Genomic DNA, 25,427 nt, shown 5'->3' with positions numbered 1-25,427 from the left:
CGAGACACACCTTGCCCAGGCCTGGCTCCCTGCGACCTGCAAACACTGGCAGCGGTAGTGATTTCCCTGGAGCTCCATCAGGCCTGGCTCTTCTTCTTCCCTCAGGTTTACATTTGACTTTGCAAAACAAAAAACCCAAGTAACAGTGGCTTAAACAAAGGTAATCTCTAGGTCTCCTACTATAGTTACCTTAATTTTATGGAGCAAGAGTTTAAATTACACAGATTGGCCAGGCACGGTAGCTCACGCCTGTAATCCCAGCACTTTGGGAGGCCAAGGAGGGCAGATCACCTGAGGTCGGGAGTTTGAGACCAGCCCGACCAACATGGAGAAACCCTGTCTCTACTAAAAATACAAAAAATTATTTGGGTGTGGTGGCACATGCCTGTAATTCCAGCTACTGGGGAGGCTGAGGTAGAAGAATCACTTGAAGCTGGGAGGCGGAGTTTGCAGTAAGCATGCCACTGCACACCAGCCTAGGCAACAAGAGCAAAACTCTGTATCAAAAAAAAAAAAAATGTATACAGATCATCAGATTTAATCCTTCAAGATGCATGTTAGTTCAAATTACAGATGAATAATTATCTTTCTAATTAATAAAAGCTCACATTTTCATATTTTTTTTGTAGAGAATTGAATTCACATTGTTCAATGTCATCTAGACTAATTCTTAAGTTTATATTTTGAAAATAAGCAGATCCCTTTCAACGTGGGAAGTATAGCACAATTATCTTCCCACAGAGGAAAGAAAATTTTTTTAGGGTCCTCTTTATACTACCATTATCAACAATGTTACCATTTGATTTTTAAAAATTGAGATGTCATTCGTTTTTGAAACAAACCTACTTTCATTTAAGTCATTTGTAGCTGTTAGGAGACAATATTTTCAATAGAAATAGTGTTTCAATGTCACTCTCTTTTTATCAAAGATAAAACAAGGTTCTGTATATATTTTCCTATACTGACTTTATAATCACAGCACAGTGTTTTCTTTATTTCCTCTCTATCCCAAAACATGATTTATATACCTTTTTTTTCTTTTGAGACAGACTCTAATTTTTTGTTTGTATTTTTAGTAGAGACGGGGTTTCACCATGTTAGCCAGGAGGGTCTCGATCTCCTGACCTCGTGATCCACCCGCCTCGGCCTCCCAAACTGCTAGGATACAGGTGTGAGCCACCACGCCTGGCCAACTAGAGAATATTTATCTGGCTTCATCCTTGAGGTTCCTGAATAGGCTCTGAGTTCAGCAATTTCTTCCCAAATATTTGTAGAGGTCCCCAGGGTGAGTCACATGGGTGCTCTGTATATGATGGAACTACCCTATCATAGTGCTCTGTCTCTGACTGAACTACTTGGGAGGCTGAGGTGGGAGGATTGCTTGAGCTCAGGAGTTGGAGGCTGTAGTGAGCTATGATTATGCCACTGCACTCCAGCCTAGGTGACAGAGCCAGGCTCTGCCTCAAAAAAAAGAAAAAAGAAAATTCCCAAAGGAAGTTGTTCACACTGTAGGATTAGGAATCACTCTCTTACACAAAGAGGAAGATGCTACATGAAGGGCAACTCATGGCCAATACTTTGTTTCATGCATCATATCATCACTTTCCCCTTCAATTTTGCATATTGCCATTGAACCAGGTCTCTTTAGGATGACTTACTTTTTCTTTTTTTTTTCGAGATAGAGTCTCGCTCTGTCACCCAGGCTAGAGTGCAGTGGCATGATCTTGGCTCACTGCAACCTCTGCCTCCTGGGTTCAAGCGATTCTCCTGCCTCAGCCTCTTAAGTAGCTGGGACCACAGGCGTCCCACCACCATGCCTGCTAATTTTTGTATTTTTAATAGAGACGGGGTTTCACCATATTGGCCAGGCTGGTCTTGAACTCCTGACCTCATGATCCACCTGCCTCAGCCTTCCAAAGTGCTGGGATTACAGGCATGAGCCACCGTGCGCAGCCAGGATGACTTACTTTCTAGGAGGTTCCTTGGTTCTCAGGTAAGGAGTTTCCAAGTGAAACTTGCCTACTAGTCATCTAAACATGACATGTAGGCTTGAGTTCTAAGGTGAACACAGCTCAGGCTCAAGCTGGTATCTCTTTCATGTTATATACGCATAACATAAATAATAAAACTCTATATGCATATCTTAATATTTTTATTTGCATGTGTGTATATGAATGAAAAATATATAAATGAAAATGATATATATAAATGCAAAAAGTGACAATCAGCTTGTTCTTAACAGTGGGAAGGGAGATCTACTCATCTTATTTTCACCTAAGCAGAGGAAATATTTAAAGACATTTTCATTTTCTTTTTTTTTTATTAATTTTTTTTGCATACAAAAACAATAAACATTTTCTAAAAATACATACAAACAAAAAGATGCGTATCAAACACATTAGGAAGGTTGCACATGGGAAGTCGGGGAATAGAAATGGGGGTGGGAGTTAAATGAGAGAGGGACTTTATATGGATCAGTGATAATAACTCAATCCTCTATTTGACAAAGAAGAGGGAGAAGGAAGAGGAAGAAAAAGAAAGTGGGATAAAGGATCAGAAAGGGAGGAAAATAGAAAAAATTAGAGTATGACTCCAGGGTAGACCTGTTTTGTTGTCATTGAGTTGGTTGGTTGGTTTGTCTGTTGTATTCTTCATGTTTCGCCAAGTTGGCCAGACTGGTCTCGAACTCCTAGCCCGAAGTGATCAACCCGCCTCGCCCCCCAGAGTGCCGGGACCACAGGCGTGAGCCACCACGTCCAGCCCCCACATTGCTTCTGGCCTCCGTGGTAGACCTGCCAGACGGAGCGGCCAGGCAGAGGAGCTCCTCACTTCTACCCAGACACGGGGCGGCCGGGCAGAGGGGCTCCTCACTTCCCAGACGGGGCGGCCAGGCAGAGACGCTCCTCACTTCTTCCCAGACGATAGGTGGCCGGGCAGAGGCGCTCCTCACTTCCCAGACGATGGGTGGTCGGGCAAAGGCGCTCCCCACTTCCCAGACGATGGGTGGCCGGGCAGAGGCGCTCCTCACTTCCCAGACGATGGGCGGCCGGGCAGAGGCACTCCTCACTTCCCAGATGGGGCAGCCGGGCAGAGGCGCTCCTCACTTTCCAGACGATGGGTGGTGGGGCAGAGGCGCTCCTCACCTCCCAGACGATGGGTGGCCGGGCAGAGGCGCTCCTCACCTCCCAGACGATGGGTGGCCGGGCAGAGGCGCTCCTCACCTCCCAGACGATGGGTGGCCGGGCAGAGGCGCTCCTCACCTCCCAGACGGGGCGGCCGGGCAGAGGCGCTCCTCACTTCTTCCCGACGGGGCGGCTGGGCAGAGGCGCTGACATTTTCATTTTCAGTTATATTTTTCTGCTATAGTTATTTCCTCTGAGATGAGCTTGAGCTTGTTACATTTTTTCTTTGATTTATCTTCTATTTATCTTCTATTTTTCTTTTCATGTTCATTTAGACACCATTTGTCAAATTCATTTCATATCTTTCAGCAATGCAGTTTATGATTCTAAAAATTGCATATATGTATCATGCACAACATTGTGAAATGACTAAATCAAGCTAATTAACAAGTGTTGCTTCACATATTTATCAAATTTGTGATGAAAACACTTAGGATATACTCTTTTAGCAATTTTCAAGAACACAGTACTTTACCATTTACTATGGTCACCACGTTGTACAATAGATCTCTTAGACTTATTCTTCCCATCTAACTTAAATTTTGTTTCCTTTGACTAATATCCTCCTCCTCCTGAGGCTGGAGTAGGGTAGTTTATCTTTCTTTCTTTCTTTCTTTCTTTTTTTTTTTTTTGTGACAGAGTCTCGCTGTGTTGCCCAGGCTAGAGTGCAGTGGCACAATCTCGGCTCACTGCAACCTCTGCTTTCCGGGTTCAAGCAATTCTCCTGCCTCAGCCTCCCGAGTAGCTGGAATTACAGGCGTGTGCCACCACGCCTGGCTGACTTTTTGTATTTTTAGGAGAGACAGGGTTTCACCGAGTTAGCCCGGATGGTCTCGGTCTCCTGACCTCCTGATCCACCCGCCTTGGCCTCCCAAAGTACTGGGATTACAGACGTGAGCCACCGCGCCCGGTCAGTTTATCTATCTTGAATGTATTAACTGACTGGTTAAATTCCTGCAATTGCATGCTTAATTTTGCATCCTTGATTCTCAGTACTAATGATCCGGATTATAGATCATTGCCTAGTTATAAACATGTTCAAGTATGCTTTTGAAAATTAAACATTCTTAAAAGCATTCTGTACCCTTTATTTTCCTTAGCATGATTTGTCTTTGACACAAGGAAGAGCTGTTGGTGTTTACTTCCAGTGGAATAGGTTTTAAAAAGAACCTTTTAAATAATTTGACTTGGGTTTTGATATATCAGAGAGTGAGGAAATTTTCACTTGAGACTCATTCAACTCTGATGTCTGTCCACATAGCGGATCACCCCTTCTGTGAACATCCTCCAGCCGCCCCATTTTCTGTGCCCCTATTCTTTCGCCACGGCCCCTAAGGTGATCATAAGCGACTCAGCGTGGGATGCGGGAGGGCAGCAGCATTCAAACTGCTGTCGGGTTATCCCGGAAGCTTCGACCGGGGACCCGCCAAGGGGCCCGCAAGCTGGAATGCGAGTCTGGCGGCTGCTAGGCCAGCAGGAGCGTCGCCATGGCAACGGGGCGGCGCGGACGCCGCCGCCTGTGGGCGGAGAAATGCCAGCGCGGAAGTCTCCGCCCCCAGCCTGGGGCACCGGTGGTCGCAGCCGCCGAGAACGTCGCCATGGCAACCGCACCTCAGGCTAGAGGGGTGGAGTAGGGGGCGGGGAAATGCGAGCGCGAAAGTCCCCGCCCCCGGGCTGGTGGGCGGCGGCGACCCAGCGGCCCGCAAGGATTTGAAACCGTTTGGCAGGGGCGGCGGCGGCGTTGGCGGCAGCGGCCGAGCGGAAAGCTTGCGTGTGGTGGTGCCAGGTTCTCATTTTTTTTTCCGAATTTCCTTCCCCCGCCCCTCCCACCGGGTTCTTGAGTGTAATTTTGCGCCGGTGGCTGCCGCCCCGCCCTTGCGGGCCCGTTCGGGAAGGGGCGTCGCCCTCAGGCCCTGGGCCCGTTCTCCGGGCCTGGGGGGCGTGCGCCCCGGGAGTCCCGGCGCTGCCCGCTGTGGTGTCCCCGGCAGGCAGAGCGCGATCCAGGCCGGGACGGCTTGGGAAAGTTCTAAGTAAAGTTTGATCAGCCGGTTTGATCGGTCTGACGTGGTCCAGGAGTCTGACCCAAGGGTTTGCGACTGGGAGAGGAAATCTGTGTCCTGGATAAGGTAGGAGCGCGGCCTGGGCCTGGGCCTCGGCGGGCTGAGGAAGGGACTGCCAGGAAGGGCACCGCTGGAGTTTTCAATTCCGTCGCAGAAAAGAGTCTCAGAACAATCAGCTGGATTTGCGGGGACAGAACCAGGGCGCTGGTTGGTTTGCAGAAAGTCATAGGCCTCTTGGAGAGGCCCTAGCCCAGCACCGCCGCATGTAGGATACTACCCTGTGTTTCTGAGTTAATTATTTTTAAGTGTTCAAGAGAACGACATAAGTAAATGTGAACAGCTTTTCTGATCATTGCACGGCTATTTTTATTTGTCTTTAATATTTTAAGATGTCAAAATAAGATAGAAAAGGCACATTAAATTCCATGAGCCTCTCCACAGTGGTCAGGCTGCAGCTTAGTGGAATGCATGGTATTAATAATTTGTGCAGTGTTCAGGCCCAGCTGTCACTGTCCCCTAAGAACCTAGGACAGTGATTTCACCTCACTTAAGCCTCAGCTTCTTCCTTTGTGAAATGACCGTGGAAATGGTGCGGAAATTATAGGGCCGGGCCAGAAAATAAACTGAGATTTGTTTCTAAAGCACACACTGAGCTACGGGTAGGGTCAGGGAAGACTCCTGTCAAAACATCCACACGTGTAAGCCAGAGAAAACGTGCACCTGTAATCCTTTTTAATTTGGCGACATTTCCAGTTTTCTTTAATGACCCACAATATACTTAAAATATGATTTGATTGAACAAAATGGATTTTACGCAACTTCCAAGAACGTTTTGTTTGGCAAGGAGTGTGATATGAATGAAGTGTATTCTTTGCTTGGCAGTTGTGACTCCTTTTTTTCCCAGACCTTTTAATACTCGTGGCTTGGTTATGTTTGCTGACTCTAGGGTAGGTAAGCCCATTTTGTAGCTGTCCAAAAAGAAGTTTAAAAAAAAACAACATGGGTGAGTTTAATAAAAGACATGATCCAAATATAGATTGTAGCTATAAGCAAGAGTCACCCAATTTACTTTTTTACCTTTGAAATTATTTATTTTTTTGACACAGTCTTGCTCTGTGGCCCAGGCTGGAGTGCAGTGGTGCGATCTCAGCTCACTGCAACGTCCGTCACCTGGGTTACCTTTGAAATAATTTATATAACTAATAGGCACACTATAATTACTGTAAGCCTAAGCCAAAGATGTTGCTTTACCTATTTTTCAATTATAGTAATTTAAATTTTCAATTCTGATAAATGGTATGAAACTTTTGATAAGTTGGAACTTAGATACAATTTGTCAATATGATGTAATTTGTTTTAAAATTATTTTTCATTTTCAATTTTTTTTTTTTTTTTTTTTGAGACGGAGCTTTGTTCTTGTCACCCAGGCTGGAGTGCAGTGGTGTGATTTCAGCTCACTACAACCTCTGCCTCCCAGGTTCAAGCGATTCTCCTGCCTCAGCCTCCTGAGTAGCTGGGATTACAGGTGCCTGCCACCATGCCTGGCTAATTTTTGTATTTTTAATTGGCTAGGCTTGTCTCGAACTCCCGACCTCAGGTGACCCTCCCGCCTCGGCCTCCCAGAGTGCTGGGATTACAGGTGTGAGCCACTGCACCCGGCCCATTTTCAGTTTTTTTGAGACAGGGTCTCACTTTATTGCTCAGGCTGGAGTGCAGTGGCGTGATCTTGGCTCATTGCAGCCTTGACCTCTTGGGCTCAAGTGATCCTCCCACCTCAGCCTCCCAAGTAGCTGGGACTACAGATGCATGCCACCATGCCTGGCTAATTTTTGTATTTTTTGTAGAGACAGGGTCTCACTATGTTGCTCAGGCTGGTCTTGAACTCCTGGGCTCAAATGATCCACTCGCCTTGGCCTCCCAAAGTGTTTGGATTACAGGCGTGAGCCACCACACCTGGCCAATAAGATGTAATTTGTGTAGCAATAAATCCTTGAAGGTTTGAAATGTTAGTTTTTTTGTTCTTTTTCCGTTTCTTTATTTTTTTGGAGAAAAATTAAGGGATAAGAAGGAGCAGATTTTTAGTTTTTACCAAATGTTACTTTGATTCTTGTTTTTTTTTTGAAATGTATACGTCAATATTGCATGTCAATATAGCAATTCCAATTGCCTTTCTACTTTTCAAAATACTTTTTTTTTTTTTTTTTTGAGACAGAGTTTTGCTGTGTCACACAGGTTGGAGTGCAGTGGCACCATCTCGGCTCACTGCAAACTCCGCCTCCCGGGTTCAAGCGTTTCTCCTGCCTCAGCCTCCCTAGTAGCTGGGAATACAGGCGTGTGCCACTTTGCCCAGCTAATTTTTTTGGTATTTTTAGTAGAGACGGGGTTTCACCATGTTGGCCAGGCTGGTCTTGAACTCCTGACCTCAAGTTATCCGCCTGCCTCAGCTTCCCAAAGTGCTGGGATTACAGGCGTGAGCCACCGTGCCCGGCCTTCAAAATACTTTTTAATTAGTTGGAGATATTGCTCACTTATATGTAAATTGTCAATATAATGGATCTGAGAGCTAGAGGTTTCAGAATGTTAATCTGAGCTTTGTGCTTGATTTCATGATTTTGAGTTAGTCATTTAATGGTTGAATTTTAGTTTCCTCTAATGTTAAACACTAACATTTCCTGCCCATGTCAAAGGATTTATTGAGAATTAGTGATTATGAGGAATCTTTTTTATTTAGCTTTAGCTATAGATGTTCTCAGGCAAATGTTTGAGTACATGGGCAGTATATAGTCTTTAGGCCCCGGAGTACATCTAGGCCAGAGCTGTGCTTTAAAACTCTGGGTTTATGAGTTTCCATTGGTTTTGTTCATCCATTTGAATTGTTGCTTTTCAACATTATGATCTCACATCCAGCACTGGTATCATAGCCTTCTGTTACCAAGTGCATAACTGATGGAATATATTGTATACATGTAAAACAAAACCAACTGACCAAACAAAAAATGATGAGTACCAGGTAATAAGCTAGGTACTTACTAAGATGTGTAAATCATGGTCCCTGCCTTCTAGGAGCTTCTCACAGATAATGGAAGATGTATGCATAATAATACACAGATGTGTAAAAAAAACATGCTGTACACAGATGTGAACAGTTTACACTGAGAACAGAGCAACAGCCAGTCTAGGGCAAGGGAGGGGGGCCAGCTTCACTCAGGTGACATTTGAGCTGCATTTACCTGACTCCAGGTGGAGGGAATAGCCTATGAAATTGCAAAGGGGGTGGGATCAGATAAGTCCTCGGGGGGTTTGACCATAGTGAGGAGTTCATTGTGGCAAGAGGGAAGTGGGCATTGGTGGGTTGGTATAGTTAGGCAAAGTGTGTGTGTGTGTGTGTGTGTGTGTGTGTGTGTGTTTGTGTGTGTGGTGTGAGAGACAGGCCTAAATGCAAAGGTACTTGTATGCCTAACTTTGGGTTTGGATAGTATTCTGTTTTAGGCAGTCACGAGAGATTTTTAAACAGGAAGTGATAGGCTTAGCTTTGTCATTAGGAAACTCATTCTGGAGCAGGTGAAGAAAATGGACTCAAGTAGAGAAAACTGACAGTAGGGAGACAGATGATGAGGCTGCCGCAGTAGTTCAAGTAAGTGGTGGGCAGGCCTTTATCTGAGATTGTGGCAATGAGAATAGGGAAGCAGGCAGATTTTGAGATATTTCTCAGCATTTATTGATGTATTGGTTTGTGGGGGTTTAGAGGATGGGAACATTGAAACTTCTAGCTTGGGAGATAAAGTAGATGATGTCATCAAGCAGAGTACAACATAGGTTTATGGAGAAAAACATCAAGGATTTTTTTCTTGGACATATAAATCTAGGTAATAAACAGGACATTAGTGAATAGGTCCAGGAGCTATTGTAAATGAGTCTGGAGTTGCAAAGAGAGGCTGGAGTTTGAAATAAAATTTAAGGGTGAATGGCATGAAACAAATACTTGAAATGATGGTACTGAATGCAATCACTAAGCGAGTATGAAAAGTCAGATCAAAAGGAGACTAAGGAAAGAGCACTGGAAAGTCCATGTTGACTGTAGAAGCCAGAGCTATTGAGAGACCAAGAAGGAATGATCTGAGGCAGTAGGGGAGCCAGGAGTGAATGGAACCACCGAAGTCAAAGAAGAGTTTCTTAGGAGCAGGGAGTTGTCAGAAGTGGAAGATGCTGTGAGATGTCAAATAGGATGCAAACTGAAGACAGCCCTTTGGATTTGGCAATTAGTGGATCACTGGTGAACTTTGAAAGATTTTTGCTACCATGATGGAGATAGAAGAGGTAATATACAGGGGGTGAGATCTGGATAGAAGTTGATGAAGTGGAGAAAGTAAGTGGATTTGGTAAATGGAATGCTAGAGTGAGGGGAGATTTTTAAACAGGAAGTGATAGACTTAGCTTTGTTATTAGGAAACTCATTCTGGAACAGGTGAGGAAAATGGACTCAACTAGAGAAAACTGACAGTAGGGAGACAGATGATGAGGCTGCCGCAGTAGTCCAAGTTAAGTGGTGAGCAGGCCTTTATCTGAGATCGTGGCAGTGAGAATAGAGAAGCAGGCAGATTTTGAGATATTTCTCAGCGGCTATCAGAGGGGAAGGAGTCAGTGGAGATGGAAAATTTTACATAGCGGATAGGCAATTGATAGAGGACAGATAGAGGGAGAGTTATTGTGTCTGATACAGGAGCAGAGGTGGAAGAGTGTTTTCTCTGAGAGGTAAGTTGAGAGGTGGGAGGAACAACATCTTGGGGTGGTACCACCTGGCTATTATTTTTTCCATGAAGCAAGATGTATGATTTTTAAATTGAGAGGAGAGGCTGGAGTTATTCAAGGGGCTGTAAGATATTTGGGAAAAGTTTTAAAGCTGCTTCGTGGAGTAGGACATAGCGAGACTCCTGAGGGTTCAGGTACTGTTGGAAGCTGTCTGACTACAAGGCAGTGCCATTTTTTTCCAGCAACCCTGTAGAGCATGAAGGAGGGCATCAAGGGATTGCGGCCTTGCCAAATAGAAAGGAAAGATCTAGTGGAATAAGAAGAGAGCATTTAAGAGGACAAGAGGCGGCCGGGCATGGTGGCTCATGCCTGTAATCCCAGCACTTTAGGAGGCCGAGGCAGGCGGATCACGAGGTCAGGAGATCAAGACTAGCCTGGCTAACACGGTGAAACCCCGTCTCTACTAAAAATACGAAAAATTATCTGGGCGTGGTGGTGGGCGCCTGTAGTCCCAGCTACTCGGGAGGCTGAGGCAGGAGAATTCCTTGAACCTGGGAGGCGGAGGTTGCAGTGAGCCGAGATCATGCCACTGCACTGCAGCCTGGGTGACAGAGTGAGATTCCGTCTCAAAACAAACAAACAAACAAACAAAAAAACGAAAAGAAAAGAAAAAAGAGGACAAGAGGCTAGTTTCAGACGGATTTCTTTGCAAGATGACAGAGATGAGAAAGGGGAGTACGTGGTAGTCAGATGGTTGGAGCGTTGAGCCTCATGAGGGATTTTGGGGCTGAGGGAGGAAGAGCAGTAGTTGGGAAGTGGCAAGATGGATCTTGGTAAGTGTTTTCCTTCCACTGCGTGGTTGAGTGGAGAAAGTGAAAGACTACAGAGGATGCATGAGAGAGCAGGTGGGGAGAGAGAGAGAGAATGAGAGAGATTATGAGAGACCTTGGCTTACCTCTAATGACTGAGGAAAGTAAAGTCAGCAAGTAAAAGCTAGGATTTACTTACAGAGACAGGGTAGAGAGAACTTTCTATGAAGAGGTTGTTGATGATGAAATGGTGGAAACCATATGATAATGTGATAAATATTAGAAGCTGGTTTAGCAGATAGAGGGCAGTTTGTGGAGCAAGATAGCTTATGAGGCAGAACAAAGCTTTTCACCAAATATAGAATTTGTAAATGGAATAAATGAAAAATTGGCACCATTCATAATGTAAAGGTAGCACACATCCCTATCAGGACATTTCACAATTTAAAGGAACATGTAGAGTGTGGATGTATTTTTAACTTAACAAATTTTGTCAAAACCTACACTTTTGATTTTTGGGATTCACCCCCTTTGTATTCAGTGTTTTTCTTGTTAATTAGAAGTATGATGACCAATATTTTATAGTTTTTAAAGAGGATTAAAAAATTTATATTTGGTGGGTGCAGTGGCTCATGCCTGTAATCCCAGCACTTTGGGAGGCTGAGGTGGGTGGATCATGAGGTCAGGAGTTCGAGACCAGCCTGACCAACATGGTGAAACTCTGTCTCTACTAAAAATAGAAAAATTAGCCAGGCATGGTGGTGTGTGCCTGTAATCCCAGCTACTCAGGAGGCTGAGGCAGGAGAATCGCTTGAACCCAGGAGGCGGAGTTTGCAGTGAGCCATGATTGTGCCATTGCACTCTGTAGCCTGGGCAACAGAGCAAGAATCCGTCTGAAAAAAATTTTTTTTTAATTTATATACAGCAAATGCACTTTTTTTGGCATGTAGTTCTATCAGTTTTTACACACTGAGGTTCTCATAACTTCCTACATAGACAGTGTACAGAACAATTCCAACATGCCAAATCGTTTCTGCCATCCCTTTGTGTTGAGACTCTGCCGCCACTGCTAACCTCATGAGCTGCTGATCCGTTCTTTATGTCTATATTGTTTGCCTTTTCTAGAATGTCACACAAATGGAATTAGGCAGTATGCAGCCTTTTGAGAAGGGCTTCTTTCACTTAGCATAAGGATTTGAAGTTTCCATATTGTGTGTGTATCAGTTGCTGCGTACTATGTTATTGTGTGGATATGCCACAGTTTATCTAGTCCCCAGTTGAGGGACATTTGGGCTGTTTTCAGTTGTTTGGTGGTTATTTAAAAAAAATCACATTTGGATTTTTGTGTGTATATAGATTTTTCTTTTCACTTAGCTAAATACCTGGGAGTGGGATTTCTGGGTCATAGGCTGAGTGTGTGTTTATTTTTGTAAGAAACTGCCAAACTGTTTTCCAGAGTGCCTGTACTATTTTGTATTTCTACCAGCAATGCATGAGAGTTCCTGTTGTTGTACATCCTCACTAGCACTTGGTATTGTTTGCATTTTTAATGTTAGTGGTATCTCAGTATAGTTTTAATTTGCATTTCTGTAATGATATTGAGCATCTTGTCATGTACTTACTTGCCATCTGTATTTCTTCTTTGGTAAAGGGACTAATTTTTTTTGCTGATTATCGGGGTAGTTTGTTTTCTGATTGTTGAGTTTTGAGAGTTCCTTATGTATTCTCGATACAAGTCTCGTATGAGATGTATGATTTGCAAATATTTCGTTCTGGTCTGTGGCTTTATCTTCTCAATTCCTTAACAGAGTCCTTTACAGGACACTTTTTTTTTTTGTGAAGTTCAATATATCAGCTTTCTTTTTTATTTTTGAGATAGGGTCTTGCTCTATCTAGCACCGAGGCTAGAGTTTAGTGGTGCGATCATGGCCCACTGCAGCCTTGACCTCTCACACTTTCAGGCAATCCTCCCACCTCAGCATCCCAAGTAGCTGGGACTACAGGTACATACCACTACACCTGGCTAATTTTTAATTTTTTTTTGTTTTGTAGAGATGGGGTCTCACCAAATTACCCAGGTCTTTAACTCCTGGGTTCAAGCATTCCTCCTGACTGGGCCTCCCAAAGTTCTGGGATTACAGGCATGAGCTATCGTGCCTAGTCAGTTTTTCCTTTAGTGGGTAGTGCTTTTAATGTTGTATATGAGAAATCTTAGCCTTACTCAAGTTTGCAAAGATTTCCTCCCAGGCTTTCTTCTAAGAGTTGTATAGTTTTACATTTTTACACTTAGGTCTGTGATGCATATTGAGTTAATTTTTATATACAGGATGAAGTTTAGGTTGAAGTTCAATTCGTTTTTTTTTTTTTTTTGTATATGGATATCCAGTTGTTATGACATCATTTGTTGTAATAACTGTCATTTCTTCATGGATCACACCTTTGTTGAAAATCGGTTGTTCATGTTTGTTTTGGTCTGTTTCTGGACTTTCTAATCTTTTCCATTGATCTATCTTTTCACCAATACCAATTGTCTTGACTACTGTGGCTTTGGAGTACATCTTAAAATCTGATAATGTGAGTTCTCCAACTTTGTACTTTTTCAAAATTGTTTGGGCTCTTTAGTTCCTTTACCTTTTCGTGTAAATTTTAGAGTTAAGCTTATCTCTACAAATAATACAGCTGGGTTTTGATTGGAATTGCACTAAATCTACAGGTCAATTTGGGGAGAACTGATATTTAACTCTTATGAGTTTTTTTTTTAAATGTCTCTCATCAGAGTTTTGTAGTTTTCAGCATACAAATCCTTAATATTTTGATTTAAAATCTTTTACAGATTGGATTATGGAAGTGGGAAGTGAAGAAGAAAAATGGGAGAAGCTGGATGCAGAATTTGATCACTTTGTGGTTGATATGAAGCCCTTTGTTCTAAAATTACCTCATAGGACAGGTAAGATTATGTTTGAAAATTAGATTCTTAAGATTAAGTTTTTTCTTTATATTATTTAGTCAAACCAATGAACTATCAACATGGAAGAAAAACTGATTTTCTCTAGTAACAATTTTTGCCATTGACATAGGACTGTTTACACTGAGTTGTTCAAGGGTAGATAGACATTCAGTGATAATGTCTTGCCAAACTGTGGACAGATCTTATTGTGATGCCTCGTCTCACATGTCATGAGCTTACAGCACATGGATCCTAAAGTTAGCTACAACCTTTTTTCTTGCATGTTTTTCTTTTCTCTATGGAAATTTTTCTTGCAAAGTTTTCTTCTTTCTATGGAAAGGGCCAGAGACAGGAGGAGCCTACTGTTCTCCTGTTCTCTGGCCCTTTTGTCTATCAAAGCAGAAAATAATCTATTGGTCTTTTATGCTTATTTGTTGGCAGAACAAAATCCAGTGTGAATAAAGTTTTGTTGCTATCTTGTCTCCAATTCCTGGCCTGTTATTTCTAATTATGGAATGAAAGTCTTTTTCTCAAGTTAGAGAATTTTCATGTAACTTAAGGCACTAGAGAGCAATTGGAGAGAATTTTGGGGACTGGGAAGATTCTCTAAGCCATAGTAGGTGTAAGATTGTCTGTAAAGGTAAATGTGACTTGGTAGCTTTTGAGTGGTAGGTTTGAAGTGGGACCAGGAAACTATGGCTTTTACTTTTTCCAAGTTGCCTGTTTCCCTGAGGTGTCTGAGTGGACTCTATATTCAGTGAGGAACTGACTCAGTATTAAATATAGCAATCCCCCCTAATCTTGAGGAATACATTCCAAGACCCCCAGAGGCTGCCTGAAACAGCTGATAGTACTAAAACCTATATGCGCTCTGTCTTTTCCTTTACATACACACTGATGATGAAATTTAGTTTATCAGTTAGGTACAGTATGAGATTGACAACAATAGCTAATAATAAAATAGAACAATTATAACAATATAATGTAATAAAAATTGTGTGAAAGTAATTTCCCTCTTTCTTTCTAAGTATCTTATTGTATTGTACTCACCTATTTTTGGACTGCATTCGAGTGTGGGTAACTGAAACAGAGGAAAGCAAAACCATGGATAAGTGGAGACTGTTGCCTTTATTCCAGGGAGCTGTGTTAGGAGAAGGGAGTATGATATATAAATTATGCATTCTGTGTTCACCTATTGTTCTAGGGCCTTCAACCTTTCCTAGTCCTGGGTAAGTTGCCATGGTCTTCCCTTGAAGACCTCCTCCTCTGCCTTCTGCTCTTGACCTTGTCGGGCTTTAACCTCTTCTTTCTTCCTCTGATATTTTTCAAAGGAATGTTTCATGTCCCATGACTCAAGTTCATGATTATTTGAATGATATCTAATGATATTTTTATATTGCATCCTCTTCTAATATTCACTACCTTTTTTTCTTTTTGTCTTAGATTTGCTGATTAGGAAACATTTGTATTAAAATTTCTCATTGTAAATGTATTTCAAATCAAACCATCCTCATATTTTATCTTTTTTAAAAAAAAGATTTTAGGGGCCTAGCACGGTGGCTCACGTCTGTAATCCTAGTACTTTGGGAGGCTGAGGCGTGTGGATCATGAGGTCAGGAGATCAAGACCATCCTGGCTAACATGGTGAAACCCCGTCTCTACTAAAAATACACACACACACAAAAATTAGATGGGCATGTTGGCGGGCGCCTGCAGTCCCAGCTACTTGGGAGGCTGAGGCAGGAGAATGGCGTGAACTCGGGAGGCAGAGCTTGCAGTGAGCCGAGATCGCACCACTGCACTCCAGCCAGGGTGACAGAGCAAGACTCCATCTCAAAAGAAAAAAAAATTAGGTACATAGAATTCATTAATTGTAATCTTTGATTCCTTGACACATTGTCAGTATTGGTACATCCATGGCTTTCTTTTATTTAATTAGTTTATGATAAGCAATCCGAAACTCACATCTTAAACAAGAACTAGAAATTCATAATAAATTACATCTTATTGCTAAATTCAACTTGTGATAATGGGTTTTCCCATTATTTTACATAGAGGAATGAATTCTTTCATTAACCAAATTGTACTAAATTCTGGACATTAGAATATTATATAGATTGCAGTTTGCTATGGGATGTGGAAAGTATGTAGATTGAAAAACTATTTACTTAAGTTTATCAGTTTCACTTTTGTATTTTCTTCTTGTTCAAAGTGTTCCCAATATTTCATGAAGTTTGTTTCATGATTATATAATTTTCACAGCAAAAAATACAAAAAATTTTAAAGGCATAAGTTTCCAACCTGAGATGATGTTTGCAACATAGTCAATCCGGTCTTAGTGATTTTTGTAGGTAAAACAATAAATGAATATGATCTTTGTAAACTAAAAGATTAGAGCAGATTTATGATTTGCATTAGATATATAATCCTCAAATTGACTTAGACTGATAAAAAATTAATAACAGAATAGTTTTCATGAGACCTAAAACAATCCTGTGTCATGGCAAGATAATATAGACCATTATATGTGGGTTAAACTGTGCTGTGATTTTTAGGTAGATTTTGAAAAGAATAATTATTTCACAAAATGACATGTAAATAGTGCTCAATTATTTTTAAAGATGTTAAAACCCTCAATCAGTCAGCTACAAATCCCTGGGTATTATTGGATTTCATAAAACATTCAAGATTTAATTTTAGAATAAGTTGAAAATGCTTAGATAAATCAGAGATTGCATTTTATCTCTTTCAAGGTTTACATAATTAAAATTATGGAAAGATTTTTCAATACATCTAAAATTATTTTAGAGATGCAAAATTATAACAAAACTTTATCACAGAAATTTATTTATAAAACGTCTCCCAGCAAAGAAAAGCCCTGGACTTGATGGCTTCACTGATGAATTTTACTAAACATTTAAAGAATAATACCAATCTTACTCAAACTATTCAAAAAAAATAGGGGAGGGAGGAATATTTTCAAAGTCATTCTGTGAGGCCAGTATTACCCTGATACCAAAACCAGACAAAGATACATCAAAAAAAAGAAAACTACAGGCCAGTATCCCTGATGAACATTAATGCAAAAATCCTCAGCAAAATACTTGCAAACAGAATTCAACAATATATTAAAAAGATCATTCATCATGACCAACTAGGATTTATTCCAGGGATGCAAGGATGGTTCAACATATGCAAATCAATCCATGTGATAAATCATAACACAATGGTGGACAAAAACTGTATGATCATTTCAATTAATGCTGGAAAAGCATTTGATAAAATTCAATATCCCTTCGTGACAGAACCCCTAAAAAAACTGGGTATCGAAGTAACATTCCTCAACATAATAAAATTCATATATGACAGACCCATAGCTAGTATTGTACTGGATGGGGAAAAACTGAAAGCCTTTCCTTTAAGATCTGGAATACAACAAGGTTGCTCACTTTCACCACTGTTATTCAACATAGTATTGGAAGTCCTAGCTAGAGCAGTCAGGCAAGAGAAAGAAATAAAGGGCATCGAAATTGGAAAGGAAGAAGTAAAATTATGCTTGTTTAAAGATGCTATGATCTTATATTGGAAGTACCTGAAGACTCCCCCAAAAAACTATTAAAACAGATAAACAAATTCAGTAAAGATGCAGGGTACAAAATCGACATACAAAAATCAATAACATGTCTATATGCCAACAGCAAACAATCTGAAAAAGAAATCAAGAAAGTAATCTCATTTCCAATTGCTACAAATAAAATAAAATATCTAGGAATTAACCAAAGAAGTGAAAGATCTCTATAATGAAAACTATAAAACATTAATGAAAGAAATTGAAGAGGACACAAAAAAATAGAAATATACTCTGTGTTCATGGATTGAAATAATCAATATTGTTAAAATGTCCATCCTACCCAAACCAATCTGCAGATTCAGTGCAATCCCTATCAAAATACCAATGACATTCTTCACAGAAATAGAAAAAAACAACCTTAAAATTTATGTAGAACCACAAAAGACCCAGAATAGCCAAAGTTATCCTGAGCAAAAATAATAAAACTGGAGGAATTACATTACCTGACTTCAAATTATACTACAGAGCAATTGTAACCAAACCGTCATGGTACTGGCATAAAAACAATCACATGGACCTATGGAACAGAATTAAAAACCCAGATACAAATCTATACATTTACAGTAATTTCATTTTTGACAAAGGTGTGAAGGACTTATACTGGGGAAAGGACAGTCTCTTCAGTAAGTGGTGCCATTTACTTAAGTTTATCAGTTTCACTTTTGTATTTTCTTGTAAAAAGTAATCCCAATATTTCATGAGTTTGTTTTGTGATTACATAATTTTCACAGCAAAAATGCAAACATTTTTAAAGGCATTCTTCTGTATATGGATATCAAGTTTTCAGTATCCCTATACAGAAGAATGAAACTAGACCCCTATCTCCCACCATATACAAAAATAAAAATGGATTAAAGACTGAAATCTAAGACCTCAAACAAGAAAACTACTAAAAGAAAACATTGGGGAAAATCTCCAGGGTATTGGTCAGGGCAAAGATTTCTTGAGTAATACTTCAAAAGCACAGGCAACCAAAGCGACAATGGACAAATGGGATCTCATCAAGTTAAAAAGCTTCTGCAAAGGAAACAATCAACGAAGTGAAGAGACAATCCAGAGAATGAGAGAAAATCTTTTCAAACTATTCATCTGACAAGGGAATAACCAGAATATATAAGGAGCTCAAACAACTCTATACAAAAAAATCAAATAATCTGATTTAAAAATGGGCAAAAGATCTAAATAGACATTTCTCAATAGAAGACATACAAATGGTAAACAGGCACGTGACAAGATGTTCAACGTCACTGATCATCAGAGCAACACAGATAAAAACTACAGTGAGATATTATTTCACCCCAGTTAAAATGGCTTTTATCCAAAGACAGGCAATAACAAACACTGGCAAGGATGTGGAGAAAAGGGAACTCTCCTACACTTTTGGTGTTAAAGCAAATTAGTGGAGTGACTATGGAGAAAAGTTTGAGATTCCTCAGAAAAACTAGAAAATAGAGCTACCATGTGATCCAGCAATCCCACTGCTAGTTATATACCCAAAAGAAAGGAAATCAGTGTATCCAAGAGATATCTACACTCCCATGTTTGTGGCAGCACTGTTCACAATAGCCAAGATTTGGAAGCAACCTAAGTGTCCATCAACAGACAAATGGATAAAGAAAATGTGATACATGTACACAATGGAGTACTATTCAGCCATAAAAAAGAATGAGACCCTGTCATTTGCAACAACATGGCTGGAACTGGGGGACATTATGTTAAGTGAAATAAGCTGGGCACAGAAAGACAATCTTCACATATTCTCCTAATTTTTGGGAGCTAAAAATTAAAACAATTCAACTCATGGAGATAGAAGGACGGTTTGCAGAGGGTGGGAAGGATGGGTGGGGAGGAAGTGGGGATGGTTAATGGGTACAAAAACATAGAGAGAATATGACCTAGTATTTGACAGCACAACAGAGTGACTACAGTCAATAATAATTTAATGGCATATTTAAAAATAACTAAGAGTATAATTGGATTGTTTGTAACACAAAGGATAAATGCTTGAAGTGATGGATAGATACCCCATTTATCCTGATGTGACTATTATACATTACGTGCCTGTATCAAAATATCTCATGTACTGCCTAAATATATATATCTACTGTGTACTCACAATAATTAAAAATTAAAAATTAAAGTTACTTAATGATAATCTAGAGATTTTATTTTTGAGAAAATATTTCTTTGCGTTTGTCTTTCTCATTTACCAATTACCTAATAAAGTTAAATTGTAGACCAGGAGTTAGCAGACAATGGCCCATGGGCCAACTCCTGCCCACAGTCTTTTTTTGTCAGGTTTTATTGCAACATAGTCATGCCATTTGTTTACTTACAGTCTCTGAGTGCTTTCATGCTACAGTGGCAGAGTAGTTGTGCCAGAGATCATATGGCCTGTGAAGCCTAAAGTATATACTCTCTGGCCTTTAACAGAAAAGGTTTGTTGGTCCTTCTTTTAGACTAAAGCAGGTGCTATTATAGGTCTTTGTAATCGAATGTTTCATTTTATAAAAAATCAAGTTTCTAATAGTTCTTCTGTATTTATAGAACGGCAGAGGTGTGCTCTTTGGATTAGAAAGCTGTGCGAACCTTCAGGAACAGGTGCAGGAATAATGGGGAGGAAGAATCGGAACCTGTATGCAAAATTATTATTGCATATGCTTAAACGAGGTGTGCTTGAAGGCCCTTTTACACACCGACCTGAACCCGGGACACTAAAAATTCTACCTTCATACATGGTAGGTATCAATGAACAAAAGATATATATTAGTTTCATTAAAAAAAAAAAGCATCAAGTTATCATCCCTTTGGGGAATGGTAATACTATTAGATTGTATGTGCTAGATAATATATTAAAATTGTTTTTTTCTTCATGATTCAATTTTTTCCACCTTTAATAAAATACAAGTATTGCTTATAAGGGGAGTATCCTTATTGATTTAGTTATGCCTCAGTATTCAACAATATTTCTAAAAAACAAAATGAAATTTTTTATATTGAGCTTTACTTTTTGCTAATTTTCACTGGATTATAATGGTAATTTTTATGTAATTCAGCAAATTCTAGTTTTTAAACTCTTTCATATATATTATTTAAACGTTCATGAGAGATTGGAGTGCATGATTTGTAAAAGTTCCTTTTTACTCTAATAAAATGACAGTAATAAATTGGAGTTTAAAAGTCATTTTCTGTACTTAAATTAATTTCATTGTCAAAATCAGCTTTATTGCAAAGGCAGTTATTATGCGTGGTGGATAAATTGTCACTGTCCTGGTCCTTGTAACCATAAAATATAACTTGGTTTGTGTGGTATTTGAGTGCCTGTACTTAAGAAGGAGTACTAGGTATTGGTAGCTTTGGTAGTTGCTGTTAGGATATATATGTATTTTTTTAATGAACTGCAGAATTCCTGTGTGATGTATTTTAAAACTTTTTATATTTTATCAGTTTACTTAAAGCACAACTTAGTCAAGTTGCACACTGAGCATTAGAGAATAATTCCTGTTTTCCGTGGCACAATGCCAAAAGTTTTAATGACTGTGTCATTTAAAAAGAAATTTCTGTGCATGTCCCATATGGAGTGGAGGATCTTGTGTCATCCTCCCTAAAGAACAGTGCCTTGAGGATTTTGTCTGTAGGATTGGGAGAATTGTTGCAGAGATGTGCGTGCAGTCAATGCAGAGTTTTCTTTAGAAACGTGTAAAGGTAGAACACTTTATGAAGCACATCTAGATTTGAAGATACGAGTATATTGTATCATGTTTTCCCATTCACACAATTTCATAGAATCAAAGGGAAGGACTTTATTTAACAAATAGTAATAATGTGAAAGTTTAGAGAACTCTCTTGGGTTTCCCAGCTAGTTAGTAGTGTGGCCAGAACTAAATCCCAGGTTTTTCACTCTGCTGTTCCCACCTTATCAAGGGATTCCTAATTTTAATTCCTGGGTTGCATTGTTTGTGTTTCTCGTCCCACTGATTTCTTTTTGTGTGTGTGTAAAGTAGTTAGTGATTACAGAAAGAGATAGGATAGCATATAATTAAAAAAAAACTTTGTATTTAACTTTTTGTATTTAATATTCCTTTTGTAATATAAACATTACTATCAGATTTATCTGTTATGTACTTCTGTTTATTGTATTTCTTAGACAGTAGAGTGCAACTAAAATGTAAATGTTATCACTTAATGTATTTTAATATCTCATAATTCAATGTACATTTAATTTTTTAAATGTTTGTAATTGAATTTGAGTATTTGAAAGGCTGTTATCAAACTTGAAACTTGGTGGAAATTTTAGTGGTTTTATTATAGTACATTTTGAAAGAATAATTTTTCTAACTTTTAAAAATCAGTCCATCTATTTTGATGAACCAAATCCAGCACGAGCAAAAGGTTCAAGCCCAGAGGGATTACCAGCCTGGGTACTGGGTGAGCCGGAGACAAGTGAACACAAATTAAATGAATCATGGAAACGCTCTTCTGGAGAAGATGACACTTTGGTACAGTCGCCAACTGATGTCTACAGGTATGCTAAGAGAATGGGATTTTGAATGTGTTTCATCATTTAGTCTGTCTTTGGAACTGATTTATACATTCTGTTTTTCCTTTTTTTTTAAATGGTAAGTAGTTTTACTTTTCCCTTAACTGCACATTCAAGATTATTTTATATTTTTAGCCATTTAATAGATAGCTGTTAACTTCATATATATTTTTGATTGCTTGACAAGTGGTCCCTGAGCATCTTTAAATGACACAATTATGTATTTTCCTTTATGACAAGCATACATTAAAAGCATTATCAATAACTTGAACAAAATATAATATCCTGCAAATCCACCTTGAACAATATTTGTTTTCACTTAATGATATAATGAATGTAAGTGTAAACCCCATTAGACGGTGCTTTCTTACTAGAGTATTAAATAGGTTTTTTTTAGTGCAAATAAAAATAAATTTCTGAATTTTTGAAATGTACAAAAAGGCCATTATTGTGGTAGCATAATTTTTGGCTTTAGGGAAGGGATAGATGTAAATTTGGACTTTTATCAAATTTTTACTTTTCCGTTTGGCCTTATTCCTTGAAATGTTAAAATACAGGACAGTGTCAATTACCATGTACCATACTTTGTAGTTCAATCCTCACCATTCTCTTGGTAATTTTAATTTTAGAAATCTGTTTCTGTTAACAGTATAATCTTTCTTGTCCACTATAATTTTTTTGGTTTGTTCCTTAAACAGATATAGAAATTTCATTAGTAATTTGAAATGTCTCCACAGTTGATGTAGTCTGTTTATATGTTTTTCAGACCTGAGATATTATGGTCGAAAAATATAAACAGGCTGGGCATGGTGGCTCACGCCTGTAATCCCAGCAATTTGGGAGGCCGAGGTGGGCAGATCACAAGGTCAGGAGATCGAGACCATCCTGGCTAACACGGTGAAACCCCATCTCTACTAAAAATACAAAAAATTAGCCAGGCGTGGTGGCGGGTGCCTGTAGTCCCAGCTACTCAGGAGGCTGAGGCAGGAGAATGGCATGAACCTGGGAGGTGGAGCTTGCAGTGAGCCGAGATCGCGCCACTGCACTCCAACCTGGGCAATAGAGCAAGACTCTTGTCTCAAAAAAAAAAGAAAAGAAAAAGATAAAAGTGAGAGATCCAGTCCATATGAAATTATTTCAGTAGAAAGGAGAAACAGAATGGGGAGGCAAAAAGGAAGAGGTGAAATAATTAAGGGCATGTTCAGAAGAGTTAAAAAGAAACGAATAGATAAGTCTGTAGGAAGTGTGGTTTTAAAATACTTATTTTTACATTCATAGGAGAATTACAATTAGAAGAGGTGTAATTGTAGAATTTTTGTAGCCTTTGAAGCAATCTTTTTATATGGAGGTATAAAGAGATTGTGGTCTGTATACAAAGAAAAATACGATTCTTAGTTTAGCTGCAAAATACATCAGTTGTTTCCCAAAATGTCTGCTAAGAGTCCAGCTAAATTCTGGGTTCCTTTCTAGATGTAATGAATGTGGAGTTTACAGTATAAAAGTGAACAAAAATAGTTTCGTGTATCTTAGAGCTTAGAGCATAGTTTGAAAATGTGTGATCTTCCTGAACTGAATGAATTGTGTGGATAGATTTGTTTTGTTGGACTTAAACAATGTCTTTAACAATTTTAAATGAGTTGTCAAAATTAACACTTGGGGAATTTCATATAAAAGCCCAACTTTCTGGCTTCTCTTTAAAACTGGACACCTAGAATTTTTTCCAGGAGACAGCCATAGGTTGGAGCTAAGTAGTTCTTGGTTAACCCCCTTAGCGTATGCCTTCACGATTTTCTTCTAATTCCTGACACCAAATTTGATGTCTATTGCGTCTTTATTGAGCTTGAGTTTTTCCCCCCTTTAAGTAGGGTTAAGAGGAAAATGAAGTATTTGTTTTTCTATTTTTATGTTCTAGCAAGTGAAAGAAGAAAGGTAGAAAAGAGGGATCATGTGATTTAAGAAGGGAAGAGGATTGGGCACAGCCTGTGCGTCTGTGGTCCTAGCTATTCAAGAGGTGGAAGCAGGAGGTTAGCTTGGGCCCAGGAGTGTGAGGCCAGCCTGAGCAATAGAGTGAGACCTCATCTGTGAACAAAAAACAGAAGGGGAGAGACAGACACTACGTCTTTGTAGAAGTGAAGGATATCCTTATATCTGGCAGTATGATAACTCATCTGTTAAGCCCTCCAGACTTTTGATTTATAACCATTGTTAGATGAGTGGGGGAGAGAGATGAGCACATGGATAGTTTCAATGCAGTGGCTATGCGCAGTCATGGAAGTATTTGCAAGGATTCAGGTGTGTATAAGAGAAGGGTTCAGGATAGGAAATAGACTTGAGATTTCCAGGGAGTCCGGGTGAATAGATTTTTTTCTTCTTTGGAATACAGGATAAAGTTTAAGAAGATACAATGAGACTATCCTTCAACTATTACTCACTGACTTTTTTGAGAAATGAAACCGTAGTAAAATCCCCACAATTGTAAAAAATAACTTAATTCTCTTTGTTGGTCACCTATTATTAAATGGCGTTTTAATGCAGAAGGATTGCTAGAGTATGAGGCATTCGTTGTCAGTTATATAATAAGTAATGGGAGAAACAGGCACTCTTGTGATCCTGGTGAGTCCTACCCATCCTTCAGAGATCGCAACGTGAAAGAAGCCTTATCTGATACCCCAGGGCAGTTTAGGCGACCCCGCTATTTACTCCTTTAGTACTCTGTGTTTCTTTGCTGCCTTCATCCCATGCGTAGAGGCTTACTATCTGTCCTGTGTGCTAGATTGTAAATTTCATAGGGTAGGAACTTGTGTTTTTGCTGTTTGCTGTATTTGCTATATTTCCAGCCCCTAGCACTGGGCAGGAACGTGTTAGGAATTCTGTAAGTATCTATATTCAAGAGTGAATACATGCATGAATGAGTAGATTGTGTTAGACACTGCCATATATTTAATCTGTACAAAATCCCTTTGAAACGGGTATATTGTGACAGAGGAAATGCCCTAAAAGGATTTTTTTTTCTTTTTAACATTTCAGAAAACGTTGAGGGAAGCATAAATTTTAGAAAACATGGAGGGAAGCTTGGATGTAGTTTATAGCGATTCCCTTCACACACTGTGAGGAATATGACAACGAAGGACCTGGAAAGGACATGCTTAAAATATCTTCTGTCAAATGTCAGAATCACTAAGGTCAGTTAGGGCTGCCAAAACAAAATATCTCAGGGTATCTTATGTTTCTTTTAATTTAATAGTTTTAACTTGATTATTTTTACAATTTTAATTTGATTTACATTAGTTAACAGATATTTGTAGTTTTTACATACATGAAGACATTTAAAAATAAAACTAACATTTACTTTAGCTAAAACCAAGAAAACTGATCTTAAGGTGAAGTATGTATCATGTGTGACATCAGATCACATGTGGTGAATCAGCTACTGATGGTTCTGTCTTCTTATTTCTTTTCTAAATTTCCCCCTTTAAGTGATCATAGTGTGCTAATGAAAAAGTTAGTAT

General features: G+C 39.4%; 1 protein-coding gene across 7 annotated transcripts in view; it reads left to right on the top strand.

Moving 5' to 3' along the window:
- The first annotated feature begins 4,744 nt into the window (after positions 1-4,744).
- CEP112 (centrosomal protein 112) overlaps positions 4,745-25,427 on the top strand; it is a 551,576-nt gene continuing 530,893 nt past the window's right edge. For 3 of the 7 annotated variants that reach the window (XM_055258901.2, XM_055258899.2, XM_055258897.2), the window contains exons 1-4: positions 4,747-4,968; positions 13,634-13,747; positions 19,926-20,116; positions 21,731-21,903. In XM_055258901.2, coding sequence (XP_055114876.1) covers positions 13,642-13,747; positions 19,926-20,116; positions 21,731-21,903 — 470 coding nt within the window. In that variant the 5' untranslated portion in view covers positions 4,747-4,968; positions 13,634-13,641. Of the gene's footprint in view, positions 4,969-5,011; positions 5,309-13,633; positions 13,748-19,925; positions 20,117-21,730; positions 21,904-25,427 lie in introns of those variants that run through there. The other 4 variants (XM_055258903.2, XM_063629347.1, XM_055258898.2 and 1 more) reach the window with 4 other exon arrangements.

The sequence above is a fragment of the Symphalangus syndactylus genome, chromosome 20 (genome assembly GCF_028878055.3).
Source record: "Symphalangus syndactylus isolate Jambi chromosome 20, NHGRI_mSymSyn1-v2.1_pri, whole genome shotgun sequence".
Lineage (NCBI taxonomy): Eukaryota > Metazoa > Chordata > Mammalia > Primates > Hylobatidae > Symphalangus > Symphalangus syndactylus.
The sequence above is the reverse complement of the archived record's forward strand: the minus strand, read 5'-3'. Positions and strand labels throughout refer to the sequence as shown.